Source organism: Xiphophorus couchianus, chromosome 24, assembly GCF_001444195.1.
Source record: "Xiphophorus couchianus chromosome 24, X_couchianus-1.0, whole genome shotgun sequence".
NCBI lineage: Eukaryota > Metazoa > Chordata > Actinopteri > Cyprinodontiformes > Poeciliidae > Xiphophorus > Xiphophorus couchianus.
The window spans coordinates 18610566-18624428 of record NC_040251.1 but is presented as its reverse complement, the minus strand read 5'-3'; the positions used below and the strand labels follow the sequence as shown (position 1 = coordinate 18624428).

Sequence of the window (13863 nt, the reverse complement as noted above, 5' to 3'; positions counted from 1 at the left end):
AGGTTAAGGAAAGAGACTCACGTTGTGTTGCAGGCTCTGCTGCATGCAGACTCCCTGCAGAGAACCCACCAGGTGGCGCTGGCTCTGCAGCAGCGAGCCGAGCTGCTCGTCAGGTAGGACGCAGAACTTCCTCCATCAACGCTGGACGGACCCGCTCACCAGGAAGTCTCTGCTTCTGCACAGGTCAGGCCATTACGACCCGGATGCAGTGAGGGCCTGCGCCCAGACGGTGGCGCTGCACTGGCAGACGCTGATGCTGAGAATCGAAGACAGACTGAAGCTGGTCAACGCGTCCGCCGCTTTCTACCGGACGTCCCAGCAGGTAAACGCAGCGCCGCTTCCACTGCAGTTCCACGTTTAACCACTGGGGGAGCTTCATGTTCATCACTGTACTGACTGACCAGGTGTGTGGCGTCCTGGAGAGTCTGGAGCAGGAGTACCGCAGGGAGGAGGACTGGTGTGCAGGAGGAGAGCGGCAGCCGGAGCAGCTGCTGCCGCTCATCAGCAAACACATGGAGCAGAAGGAGGCTTTCCTGAAGGTAACAAAAAATATGTTCAGTTCCCTTTAGAAATGCTCAAAAATGGATTTAAAAAGCAATATTTACCCTTTGGATTAACTTCAATTCTGTGTTTTACTGAGGAGTTCCTCCTGGTTCCATGTTTTCTGGAAACAAGCTCTACCAGATCTGTTTCTTCTGCGACAGGCGTGTACGCTGGCCAGACGCAACGCGGAGGTCTTCCTCAAGTACATCCATCGAAACAGCGTCACCATGGCCAACATCTCTGGCCACAACGTCACTGTCTCCGCGGTGATGGGGGTCACCGAGGTCACCAGGCACTCCAGAGTGCCGGAGCAGCAAGTCAAAGGTTCACAGAAACAGAAATAATCCACATATTGTCAAAATAAAGAGTGTAACCAAAACAGAGCCCAGAGGGACGCCACAGATAACTGGCTTCTATAGTTAGGGATTTTGGAGGTAGTTTAGCTGACAGAGATGCTTCTTTGTGCTAGGAATCCTCAGCGAGCTTCTCCAGAGAGAAAACAGAGTTCTTCATTTCTGGACTCTGAAGAAACGCAGACTGGACCAGTGCCAGCAGTACCTGATGTTCCAGAACCACGCCCAGCAGGTAAACCCAGAAATGATCAAAATAACTCAGAATCATCCCTCTGGTGCTTCTGAACTAATGTAAGCTGCTGCTTTTCCTCAGTTTGTGTAAATATCTTGCTTAGAAATCATTACAATATTTTTAATATTGCATTAATAATGATAAAAAAGGAGCAGAAAATGTGCATTTTTTAGCATAAGCCCAACAAACAAAGACAGTTGTAACTTTCTATAAATCTCTAAATTTCAATCTGTTCGCTTCCAGGCTCTTGAATGGCTGCAGCAGTCAGGTGACCATTACCTGGCCACGCACACGTCACCGGGGGCAACGGCGGCCGAAACGCAGGAGCTGCTGAACCAGCACAGAGAGTTCTGCGTTTCTGCAAAGGTTGTTCCAGAAACCAGTTTAAACTAAGTTGATCTGAAAGTACGACAGCATACTAAGGCCAATGCAGCAAACTAATAAAAAGCCAACAAACTAAAACTTTTAAATTAATCTCAGAAATTGTCTAGAAAAACTTGAAAATTTCTGAGATTTTTCTTGCAAATTTTTAACTTTAAGAGCTCAGGTTTTTTTGTAGAAAGTTTCTGAGCTTAATTTTTTAAAAATCTGCATTTTTTCTTACAAATGTTAAACTTTCAGCTGATAATATATATATATATATATATATATACAGTATATACTGTATATATATATTAAGTTCGGAGTTTTTTCTTGCAAATTTTTGTCTTTTCAAAGTTCCTTGTTTATTTGAGAAATTTTTAAAAATTGATCTCAGAATATGGCAGAAATTGTATTTTTTTCTATTGACCCTGACATGCTGCCATATAAAACTCATTTAAAAATCAGACGTAAATACTCCACAGCTAATTTAGCATTAGCTGTTATCCTAGCATCAGGCAACGTGAAGCACCTTTGCATCTAGACAATGTGAAGCTCAAAGCCAACAGTAAACAATAATTATTTCTGTCCTTTTTAGATGTTTTAATTTGATAAGATGAAACTGTCAAAACAAACGATGACTAAGTAAATTTCTCCCAGCACACACAGGAGAAGGTTCACCTGCTGATCCAGCTGGCTGAGAGCATGCTGGCTAAAGGCCACGCCCACCGCGCCGAGCTGCGCCGCTGCGTTTCGGCGGTGGACAAGCGTTACCGCGACTTCTCGGTCCGGATGGGTCAGTACCGCCACCTGCTGGAGGCCGCACTGGGCAGCAGCTCTCAGGTGACTAAAAGCCTCCACTGCTGCAGATGCTAACAGTTATCTGAAGGCTAACAGCGACGCTCGTTTAGGACAACAAGGACCTGGAGCTGGAGCTCATCCCTAACAGCCTGTCGGACTCAGACCCTGAGGTCAACCTGTCTGACCCGAGTCACCAGGTCAGCGACGAGAAGAGGCGTTCCGCCCGCAAGAAGGAGTGAGTACGGTGTGTGAGCAGCGTGCCGGGAGCAACGCTCTGCTCTAATAATGCTGTGTGTGTGTGTGTGTGTGTGTGTGTGTGTGTGCAGGTACATCATGGCCGAGCTCCTCCAGACTGAGAGAGTTTACGTCAGAGACCTGCAGGAATGCATCGAGGTAAAACCTGGAGGATTAGCTCAATAATTAAACATCTGAACTTAATGATTTAATGTTTTTACTGTGAGTACATCACAATTCTGGTTACTAAAACGTTCCTGAAGTGTTGCCTTGATTCTTTCATGCATGTTTGAGAAGTCCTTTAATCTCCATGGCAACCATTCAGCTGCGAAACACCTGATTGGACCTAGCCCCGCCTTTGAGGTGCAGCTCCTCCCCTTCTCGGCTCCTGCAGACTAGCCAGCAGCAATTAGCAAACAGCTGGTGGAGCTGGTGGAATTTCAAGGAGTTCAATCAGGAAGCAAAATGATTGATATTTATAGCAATTTTATAACAACTGAAAGTAACATAGTTACTTGGTTTTGCAACAAAATGCCACTATGTCCCTTTAAATGTCCACAGTCAGGAGTTACTCAGCTGATTGAACAAAGATTGTTCCAGAAAACATTCTCTGACCAAATGAACCAGATATTCTGTAAATGTTTGAAGTGAAAGTTGTGTAGGAAGTGTTGATTTCCCCGTAAGAAGTGGCAGGAGAAGCTGAAGTGACTCGGTTTGCCGTTGCAGACGTACCTGTGGGAGATGACCAGCGGCTCGGAGGAAATCCCACCTGGACTCACCAACAAGGACGACGTCGTGTTCGGAAACATCCAGGACATCTACGAGTTTCACAACAGGTAGACAAACAGAAACTATTATTATACGGCTGAGTGAAACAACCAGAACCGTTTAGCTTAGCAGCGCTAACCTCTGTGTTCCTCAGTATCTTCCTGAAGGAACTGGAGAACTACGAACAGCTCCCAGAAGACGTGGGGCACTGCTTCGTTACCTGGGTAAACACAGAGGAGCATCACCCACTGATGCTACATTTAGCTGACATAACCAAGCATTAAAGCGTCTGTGTTTGTTTCTGTGCAGGCTGATAAGTTCCACATGTACGTGACGTACTGCAGGAACAAACCGGACTCCAGTTTACTGATCCAGCAGCATGGAGTCGGATTCTTCGAGGTCATTTTCTAATCAAAACTAAAATGATTGAAACTATTAAATGTTTGAAACAGATTTATATTTGCAGCAGCAGCAGAGATTTTTACATGATGTTCAGTTTGACTGAGAAAAGATGAGATGACAGAAGTGAAACGGTCCAAATGTTCTGCTCTGTGCTGGAGGATGAATGTGGATGAATTTTAACATTTTGTTTTGAACAGGATGTCCAGAGGAGACACGGCCTGGCCAACTCCATCTCCTCGGCTCTGATCAAACCAGTGCAGCGGATCACCAAGTACCAGCTGCTGCTGAAGGTAAAAACACATTTAAATCAGAAAATATGTTTTCTCCTCTGTCTGCAAAACAAACCTGGAGATTTGAAACCAAAAGGAGTCAAAGTTTGTGTTTGGAGTAACAAATGAAAGCTGCCATGTTTCTACAGCCAATGAAGCAACCTGCTTCTTCTCTCAGTGCAGATTTCTAATCTGTGTGAACATCAACTGCCTGTGTGTGTTTGCAGGAGTTGCTGGCCTGCTGTGAGGAGGGCAAAGGTGAGATTAAAGAAGGCCTGGATGTGATGCTGAGTGTCCCAAAGAGAGCCAACGATGCCATGCATGTCAGCATGCTGGAAGGTAGAGCTTCAGCCTCACCGTGACTCTGCTGGAGACTTTTTTCTGTTTGGTCTGATCTGACTGATGTTTCTCCAGGTCTGGAGGAAGGCCTGGAGGTGCAGGGCGAGCTCCTCCTGCAGGACACCTTCCTAGTCTGGGAGCCCAAATCCCTGATCAGGAAGGGCCGAGACCGGCACCTGTTCCTGTTCGAGCTGTCCCTCATCTTCAGCAAGGAGATCAAGGATTCCTCTGGACGCACCAAGTATCTGTACAAGAGCAGGCTGAGGGTAACGGACCGCCGCGCCGCACTGCACCGCTTCCTGCTCTGAAAACATTCTAAAGATTTATCACTTCACCCAAACAATGCAAATAATAATTATTCATAGTTGCTTTTGTCAAATAAAACAACAACAAAAGGAGATTAACCAGAGAAATGATCAGATTATCACTAAACACTCAGAGGAAAGAGGTTTAACTAAACTGCTTGTCTCCATGTCAGACGTCAGAGCTGGGCGTCACAGAGCACATCGAGGGGGATCCATGTAAGTTCGCCCTGTGGGTCGGACGAACGCCGACGTCCGACAACAAGACCGTCCTGAAGGTACGCGCTTAACTTCCTCAACTTAAAACCGTCTGAGCTAAACGTTACCCAGAAATCCTGCTGCTGCTTTAAAATGTAACTTAAGCTGTTTAGTGAAGTTTATTATTTAAGGATATTTCAAACCCTCAGGCGTCTTCCTTGGAGCTGAAGCAGGAGTGGGTTCGCAGCATCCGACAGGTGATCCAGGAGAGGCGGGGCCACCTGCGGGGGGCGCTGCGGGAGCCCATCCCCCTGCCCAAAACCCCCAACCCGACCCTGGGCCGGCAGCGCAGCATCACCCGCAGGTGGGAAACACAACCAGCGTCATCATCCCAGCTGTGGCCACAGAGAATCCACTCACCTTAAAATACCAACTCAGGATGTGTTTTCTATTAAAACGAGTCTAATTAAAATATTAAACTGAAGCTGATTTTCCAGAGCAGCAGTTTTGTCTCTAACTGCCTCCCGTATTATAATAATAATAATAATGAAATCCAGATGGGTGTTTGGGTGTGAGGGAAACTAAAGCCGCTGTGGTTTCCAGGGAAACGAGCGAAGACGCAGACAGCCTGGGCGACGCCAGCAGCCAGCCCGACACCGTCTCCATCGCGTCCCGGACGTCGCAGAACACGGCCGACAGCGACAAGGTAAACACTCAGGGCGACGCCTCAGAGGGGCGTGAGCGGCCCAGTGATGACCTCATCACAGCTGCAGGGTGTGTGAGCTTGGTGTGCGTCTGAGGGATTTTCCACTCAGCGCTCTTCTTCTGCAGCCGCTCAGACGAGGTACGTTTGATTTTCTCACCTAACGAGGGCTAGAAGAAGTTGGGGTTAGGGTCAGCGACCTCTGACCTGGTGAACCTGCCAGTCGTGGTCCGCTGGTCGGGGTCAGGGGTGAAAACGCGGCCGGACAGGAGGGCAGGCTGAGAGCAGCGCGGCGACGCTAACGGGGTCAGTTTAAAGATTTATGGCGTCTTTTTGTTTCCGTTTGGTTTAAAACTCCTGAACATGATGCAGCTCTGAAAGTTAAAACTAAAATGATCTAATTAATCAGAAGAATTATAGAAATTAACTGAAGCATTAAACAAGTTTTTATAAGAAGTTTGAAAGAAAGAAAATTCTGAATGTTTTAAATAAAAGTTTTCAGGCAGGTGATAACCTTTAACAAATGTTTAAATTGAATGAAATCTAAGTACTTTGCAGTGCAAAACATTTTTGAATATATAAATGTTTAAAAAATATACATATAGGAGCGCTAAGACTGATTTTAATAAAATGTCTTTGTGCAACAAATCCTAAAATTAAAACATTTCTGTCTAAAAATGAAATCCAAACATGAACTTTAGGATTTCGTCCTTTAAAATGTTTTTTTATTGTTAAGCTCGACAGTTTCTGACCCAAACGGAGGTCAGTGAAGCGTCTGTTTTTCTGCCCGACTCCTCAAATTTTCTCCTGGTTTCTGTTGTTTATTTTCCCTCTCCTGGTTTTCCGATCTTCTCGCCTGTTTTCCGTGTTTTGGGATCACAGCTGTGTTGGATTTAATCGGGGAACTCCCCTCTGGTCCCTGCGGACCGCAGTGAGAGTGGTTCCTCCCCGACCCAGAGCCAGCCGTAACCATAGCTACCTCCACCTATAGCTCCAGTCATGTGACGCCGGCTGGACCAATCAGAGCGGCTGTGGAATGATGTATGTGGCTGTCATCAGTCGTGTGTTTAATCTGCTGAGAGCAGCATTAGGTCAACGCTCATGATGCTTTCAATTACAATCCGTCATCACAGTGTTTCAACGTAGGAAAAAAACTGGAAATATTACTGACAAATACAAAAAATCAGTATGTAAATCTAAACAGAAACATCTTGGTATGTAAATTTGTTCAAATTCTAAAAATAAATGCAATAAAATTATAAAATAGACAAACTAATTATATATTTATATGAATATACAGTAAATTTTCTGTCAGTTAAAAACATTTTAGAATCAAAAATAAAATCTTAATAAATGAATAAAAGCATATATCTTTGATAAGTATTAGTTTAGCCTCCTGCACAGAAGTGGTTTCTGGATGGCAAGTCAACACAAAAAAAAACCACTTGTCTTTTCTAGCGGCCATTGTACAGAGCGTACAGCAGGAAAACCAGCCGACCAAACGTCCTAGAGTTTACTCAGTTTCAGATTTGGTTAGTTTTGGTTAACTGTAATAACCTATTGTGTGTGTGTGTGTGTGTGTGTGTGTGTGTAGCTGTCTGGAGGCTGCGAGTTAGTGGTGGTGCTGCTGGACTTCACCAGCGGCGGCCCCGGGGAGCTGAGCGTCCGCTGCGGTCAGACGGTAGAGCTGGTGGAGCGCTCTGCGGACCGGCCCGGCTGGTGCCTGGCCAGAACCACGGACCAGAACCCTCAGCAGGTAGGACCAACCTGACCGTAGGCAGAGTATCACACAGTCTGCTCCTTCCTCCTGACCAGAACCGTTTCCTCCCAGGAGGGGCTGCTGCCCATGAGCGCCCTCTGCCTGTCACACTCCCACAGTGCGGCCGACATGGAGGGGCTCGTCACGGCCTCCACCTCCACCACCGCCTCCACCACCACCACAACCACCTCCTCTGTCTGCAACTCCTCTTCCTCCTCCTCCACCACCAACACCACCACCTCCTCCTCTGCTGGGAGCACTGGGAGGGGTGAGCAATCTGATTACATCACTTGTTTACATGGAGGCAGATGTTAGCAGCTGCAGCTGTCATGAGCTTCTCAGAGGGGCTTTGAAAAGACAACAGTCTGCTCAGATTTAATCACCGATGTCACTTCCTGTTAAAGCAGAAACATCCTGTCGCTCTAAATATTTAAATCCCTGATTGTTGGCTTGTAAACACAGAGGGCTCGTCCCAGAATATGAAACATTTAAACTGGTTTGTTTACTGGGATCTTCTGCTCCGCGTTGCCGTCAGAGTTTATGTTTGACCAACTTTCAGCTACACGTTGTGCTGCAGCGCTCAGGAAGCCCACAAAAAGGGTTCAGCAACACAAATCAGCAGAAAAAAACCTTCACCAGCGTCGCTGTTTACACATGCAACGATAAATCCACACAAGAATCTGTTCACAGCCAGGCAGGCAGACAACAACCAGCGGTGAAAAATACACTCAACTCACCCAAAACTAATGCAATAATCAAGTAAAATCAAAAAATGCTCTTATCAGCAATTATACAAATATATCAACTGTTTCATTAAATAAAATATTCATTCAAGGTGCTAAATGTTCAGCCTTAAGGTAACAAAGTAAACTTTACTGATCTCAAAAAGCTACAACCAGTAATCAGTGGTGATTCTAACAGGAATGATGCTCAGGGCAAACCAATTAAAATCAATGCAATTATCACAAAAAAAGCCCAAACTGACCAATATTTTATCTTCTAGTTTTTGGGCGCCCCTCTCCTTTATGGCTCCCTGGGTGAATATCATCTCCACAGCCTCTAATCAAACTCAAAACCCCAAAAAGTTACAAACTAATCTCACTGTCTGGCTTCTTCAAATACAACATAAACAAATTAAATATTTAAAAAGTTATTTAAACCCCCAAAATAACAAACGCTTGATGAAAAGTAACCAACAAGTAAAAAAGTAAACAAACTTTACATCCAGTTAAAATCTATCCATAATTACAAAAAGTGGAGGAACTGAGTAGAAAAACTATTTTTAACCAAAAACGCTCAAAATCAACAAACCAAATCTCCCTTAAAGTTACAAGCTAACCGTCCCAAAAGTGACATAAAATAAACAAAAATTAAAGTAGAAACAACAAATACCAAACCAAACAAGCATCATCTTTGGTAGTTGGTCTCAGTTTGTGATTTCAGAAAAATCCCTTAAATGTGAGCCGTGCTAGTTGTTAGCGACCAGCTGCTGTGTGACAGGATATTTAGTGGTGAAGTGGAAACATGAACTCTGCTTCACTTCAGTTTGTTTATGTCGCGCCAAACCTCAATAACTGCACAGAAAACAAAGCTGCAGACGCCTGAGATCCGGCTGGACCCGATTCTGGTCCAGAGGTAAACACTGACCTGAACGCAGGAACCGGCCCGCTAACATCCTGATGTGTGTGTGTGTGTGTGTGTGGTCACCTGCTGTGTTCTCATTTGACAGGCAAACAATATTTCTGATTCCATAAATGAGACGTTACCAGTGACTTCAGCGTGACAGGGTTACACCAGAAAGAAACTTAAGGTGTGAATCAAACATAAACTGGAGGTGCGCTTTTATTTTGGAAGGAGTGTACCCTAAAAAATTTTTTCTTCAAATAAATCTTTGAAGTTGTACGCTGAAGCAATTATATTAATTTAATTTACACTCTACAAACATATTGCCCTATTTTGGGAAGGAAATGTTGAATTTAAAATTAAAAAATTCCACAACCATATAAGTGAATGCTACAAGCCCCGCCCACTCACCTTGTGGCCCAGCCCCCTGGGGACTGCCTCAGCCTCCACATGCCAGCGCCTCGCCAGTTCCACCAAGCCCAGAGTCCGGCTGGTTCTGCTGTTTCTGCTCCTCCATTCCCTCTGGATGGACTGATGAGGAAGCATGCGGCGAGGCAGAGGTGCATGCTGGGATTGTTCAGGAGTTTTGGGATGGATTGTGGGAGCGGATGAGCGAGGTGGGTTCACAGAGAGAGAGAGAGAGAGAGAGTGTGGTGGTTAATGAGTGGCAGGATGAGGTCAGTAACATTCCTGCGGGTTGTTTCTGGTGGACAGGATGAGCAGGTTTCCTCATTGTCAGGTTTCGTCTTCTAACGGGGAAAACAGGAAGTCCTGTCGGCCATAAACTCACCACAGAGTCAAACATCAGAGGTCATTTCTGCACATTCCTCACAGAAATGAATCACAAAATGTCTGCTTCCTCTGTTAATAATTAGGCGTAAAGGGCAAAGTTCACTGAGGAAAAATCCACATAAACCAGAGCAAAACTAAAATCAGAGCCATGAAGCTTTTTCTACCTGCTGGTTTTATCTGGAAACAGGTCGATACATCTTACCGTTACGTAACGATGTCCAAAACGTGCTGCTCTTTATAATCACTGGGCTAAAGGAAGCGTTACTGCCGGATAAAATTTACATTTTATTTTTAATTTAAACAAAAAGAAAAATGTGTCAAAAGAGAAATGTTGCTGGCAGATTTTTAAATGAAAAATAAGCAGCTTAATAAAAATATTTACCTTTTTTACATCAGTTTCATAATTTAAAATGATTCCTGCTACATGTCCTTAACTTGCTCATCAGTCTGGCAACTATTTAGATTTATTTCTTAAAAATAAAACTCCTCAAATTAATTCTTAGATGGATTTTAAAATATTTCACTACACTTTTAATATTGATTTTATGAAAGCTAAACATGAGCTTAATTAAGATGCTTTTATTTTTTAACAATAAACCCTTTTTACATTTAAAATGTATTTTATTTTAAGTAGAATTGCTTTCTAAGGTCGTATAAAATGAAAATATAAATAAAACTGTATTTATAATTATTTGATAAATTTCTAAACTTTGTTTTTATGTATTTGAACAAGATTAAGCGTTTTTCATATGTTTTTTACTTAATTTTGGCTTTATTAATAATGACTGTCAAAAAGTTTTTAATATTTCTTTAAATCTAGTAAAGAGTCTTATTTTGAAAAACTATCATACTTAAATAGGATTGCTTTCTAATTACCTATTTACCTAAATTCTCTATTTGTGTTTTCTTAAATCTATATTTACTTTTATTTTATGTAACTTATTCAACTGACATTATTAAAGTTATTCTTACTTCCACCATCAGGAAGCAGCAATATTCTTTCCAAATGGTCTATTAATTTTGTTTCCGTTTTCCAATTCAACGTTAATGTGCTTTTTTTAAATAGTAATTTGATTTATATATGTATTTTTGTGTTTTTGTGCAGAGTCCAGTCTGTGCAGCTCTGACGGTTCAGGACTTCAGATTCAAACCAGCAACCAAAGTGAGAAAACCATCCTCACTCTGAGTCGACACGATAAAAATCTAAAACTAAAACTTGTTTTTATTCTGCCAGGCGTCACTTCCCCGACTGTGTTTGGTGTCAGTGGACCACCGGGGGGCACTGTGGGGTCTCCAGGTCCGAAACGCACCAGTTCTGGAACTGGAAACACTCTGAAGGTATCAGTTTTATTTAGCTTTACCTCAACGAGGAGAAATAATCGAGCAGCATTCAGTTTCCCGTTTGCTTCCTGTAGCGTTGGCTGACGAGTCCCGTCCGAAGACTGAGTCAAGGAAAAGCCGACGGACAGAAAAAGCCCACAATCAGAACCAGGAGGAGGGACAACAGGTCCGATGTGGCCACGCCCTTCCCTGGGAACTCGCAGGCGGTGCGTAAACAAACACTGAACCAGTGAAGATGGCGGCCAGCTGGCCACATTCTGCAAACTAAAGCCAAAATGTTTGTGTGCGTAAAGAAGGCGAAGAAGGAGGAGGCGGGGCAAAGTGGAGGAGAGGAGGAGCCTGAAGAGGAAAGCCACACCCTTCTGCCACCGCCCATGCAAATCATCAAAGACCCCAACAACCCGGAGGTAAAAACACTGAACCATCCTGCAGGTACCTGAGAAACCAAACGTACCGAAGATCTTTTATCGTCTCAAACTGATTTCACTCATCAGCATTCAGATTCCAGACAGAAAATCATGTAGAACCAGCTACATATGTGGATATAGAGTAAACAAACATGGCCGACCAGAAGTAATGGTGATAGTTTGTGGACTTATTTTAAGGTGTTGGATGTGGAGGTTCGTTCTGTTTTTGCTCCACCTCTTCTCTTTGTCATTTCTGTTGAATGAAATGTTTTTGCCACATAAAGAGTCGGTCCTCCATGTTGGATCTCCACTGGGCCTTGGTTCTCCATGTCAGCTGTCCCCTCCATGTTTACATCACCGCGCTTTCTGATTGGCTGCCTGTCACATTCAACAGGCTGCGTTCTCACTCCTAATCGATTGATCACCACACACGACAGGATCCTGATTATTTCAGAGTCGTCCTGATATTCGAGGCATTCCTAGATTGTTGGAAGAAGGAAATCAGGACTAAAAATGAACTAGGCCTTAGCGTAATTTATGTTAACTTTTGTCCAGGCTTTGGACTCGGATCAGGGATCCAATGAATCGGACACAGAGCAGCGAAATAAAGCACTGAGGGGGCGAATGTAAGTCAAGCCCAACGATAAATGAAACATGGCTGAACTTGAAGAAAACAGGAGGTTTCACTGACGCTTTCTGTGCAGGTTTGTTGTAAACGAGATGATCCAATCAGAGAAGGACTACGTGAAGGACCTGGGTGTGATCGTCGAGGTGAGTCCTGATCCAAGTTCTCATCTCATGAAATGGTGAAAAGAAGGAACTGCCTCCCCTAACGACTGCGACCTCTCAGGGCTTCATGTCCAGGCTGGAGGTCCGAGGGATTCCCGAAGACATGAGAGGCAAAGACAAGATCGTCTTCGGAAACATCCAGCAGATCTACGACTGGCACCGCGAGTCAGTCCCTCTGGAGGAACCAGAACCATCTGTCCAGCGTTTGTTCAGACAGCCTGACGCTGACTCCTTCTTTCTGTTTCAGCTTCTTCCTGGTGGAGTTGGAGCGCTGCGTCCAAAACCACGACCTGCTGGCCGACCTCTTCATCAAACATGTGAGTTCTACTGACCCGGACCGATTCAACAACACGCTACACACAATCGCCAAGACTTTCAGGTCCGGAGATTATGGATAAAAAAACCAGACTGAACTCGACTCAAATGGATTTGAGGCTGGAAACATGGCTTCATGTTCTTGATTTTTTGGTTTTAAAATGGATTTTGGTAAAAATATTGCAGCCCGTTAGATAATTTGATGTTTTATCAGTGCTATGCTGGTTTAGCCTGCTGATCCTTTGAACTTCAGTTTTTAACTTAAAACAAAATGTGAAATTTGTAAGGCATCAGCTCAAATAGAGTCTACTTTATCAAGGTGAAGCAAACAGTGGTAGAGATTTGTCTGGAAAGACCTCCAGATTGGTAAATATTCATTACTGTAATGTATTAAAACATCTTATTGTAGATTTTTGGTCCCTGGTGCATCAATATATTTCTATGATAAAAGTTTTTCTCTTGTTTTCCAGGAGCGCCGACTGCACATGTACATAGTTTACTGTCAGAACAAGCCAAGGTCAGAGTTCATCGTAATAGAGTACGAGACTTTCTTTGAGGTAATTTAACAACATTTTTTATGGTTCTTTTTAATTCTAGATTATTAGATGGTAATAAACCAATAATGTAGTTTTGTTTTCAGGTAAAGTGCTTTTGAATTGAAGTAAATGTCCATTTGTAGGAGATCCAGCATGAAATCAGCTGCAGGATGTCCATCAGTGATTATCTGATCAAACCCGTCCAGAGAATCACAAAGTACCAGCTGCTGCTAAAGGTGCTTATAACTGTGTCAAATAAAAACAATTAGATGGAAATTAATACTAATTTATGAGCTTTGACACTTGGATTTGTCCATCTTTAAGACTTGAATCTGGAACAGAGACGTTGACCTGCTGGTTTAGACTTAATGGTCTTGAATTTATTAAATTATCTGTTTTGTGAAATAATGTGTTTTTCCATCTGACAGGATTTCCTGAAGTACACAACCAAAGCTGGTCTGGACTGTGAAGAGGTGGAGGTGAGTCTCTTCTGTTAATCATTGCATGATTCCTCTAAACTTATCTTCATTTAGGGCCAGAAAATTACATAATGTGAAATCCAGGGAGATTCCTTGTTCGCCCCCTGGTGGCCGATTGGTGCGTGTGTCAGATTAATCACCTGGTATTGTTGTGATTCATGTAGTGTAAAATGTTCTCTGATCTCTGACCCTGACTTTAACATACTTCTATTGGTTTCTGTTTATTCTCCTCTGACCTTTAAGAAGTAATCACGTTTTTAAATCAGGATTTGAGTTCAGAACAAAGACGTGACAAAGTTTGTCAGTTTTGACGTCTGG

The 13863-nt window shown here is 43.5% G+C and overlaps 1 protein-coding gene and 1 long non-coding RNA gene across 4 annotated transcripts in view; one reads left to right on the top strand and one right to left on the bottom strand.

Annotated features, from left to right (window-relative positions):
• LOC114140503 (kalirin-like) overlaps positions 1 to 13863 on the top strand; it is a 34675-nt gene that overhangs the window by 14667 nt on the left and 6145 nt on the right. Inside the window, exons 22-52 of one of the 2 annotated variants that reach the window (XM_028010435.1) lie at positions 34 to 113; positions 184 to 322; positions 405 to 539; positions 705 to 867; positions 1013 to 1128; positions 1372 to 1494; positions 2149 to 2331; positions 2400 to 2524; positions 2616 to 2682; positions 3250 to 3359; positions 3446 to 3515; positions 3601 to 3690; positions 3891 to 3983; positions 4190 to 4301; positions 4377 to 4567; positions 4780 to 4881; positions 5011 to 5165; positions 5405 to 5507; positions 7099 to 7260; positions 7336 to 7531; positions 10784 to 10840; positions 10913 to 11016; positions 11094 to 11225; positions 11316 to 11426; positions 11982 to 12052; positions 12131 to 12197; positions 12277 to 12380; positions 12463 to 12532; positions 13001 to 13087; positions 13210 to 13302; positions 13495 to 13545. In XM_028010435.1, coding sequence (XP_027866236.1) covers positions 34 to 113; positions 184 to 322; positions 405 to 539; positions 705 to 867; positions 1013 to 1128; positions 1372 to 1494; positions 2149 to 2331; positions 2400 to 2524; positions 2616 to 2682; positions 3250 to 3359; positions 3446 to 3515; positions 3601 to 3690; positions 3891 to 3983; positions 4190 to 4301; positions 4377 to 4567; positions 4780 to 4881; positions 5011 to 5165; positions 5405 to 5507; positions 7099 to 7260; positions 7336 to 7531; positions 10784 to 10840; positions 10913 to 11016; positions 11094 to 11225; positions 11316 to 11426; positions 11982 to 12052; positions 12131 to 12197; positions 12277 to 12380; positions 12463 to 12532; positions 13001 to 13087; positions 13210 to 13302; positions 13495 to 13545 — 3462 coding nt within the window. Of the gene's footprint in view, positions 1 to 33; positions 114 to 183; positions 323 to 404; positions 540 to 704; positions 868 to 1012; positions 1129 to 1371; positions 1495 to 2148; positions 2332 to 2399; positions 2525 to 2615; positions 2683 to 3249; positions 3360 to 3445; positions 3516 to 3600; positions 3691 to 3890; positions 3984 to 4189; positions 4302 to 4376; positions 4568 to 4779; positions 4882 to 5010; positions 5166 to 5404; positions 5508 to 7098; positions 7261 to 7335; positions 7532 to 10783; positions 10841 to 10912; positions 11017 to 11093; positions 11226 to 11312; positions 11427 to 11981; positions 12053 to 12130; positions 12198 to 12276; positions 12381 to 12462; positions 12533 to 13000; positions 13088 to 13209; positions 13303 to 13494; positions 13546 to 13863 lie in introns of both variants that reach the window. The other variant, XM_028010434.1, reaches the window with a different exon arrangement.
• On the bottom strand, positions 2676 to 9430 carry LOC114140683 (uncharacterized). 2 transcript variants are annotated; one of them, XR_003594638.1, is made up of 3 exons: positions 9298 to 9430; positions 3431 to 3511; positions 2676 to 3341 (listed from the first exon to the last, which is right to left on the bottom strand). It is a non-coding gene; the product is annotated as an uncharacterized LOC114140683 (long non-coding RNA). The 2 variants fall into 2 exon arrangements; XR_003594637.1 differs by lacking the exon at positions 9298 to 9430 and adding an exon at positions 4320 to 4453.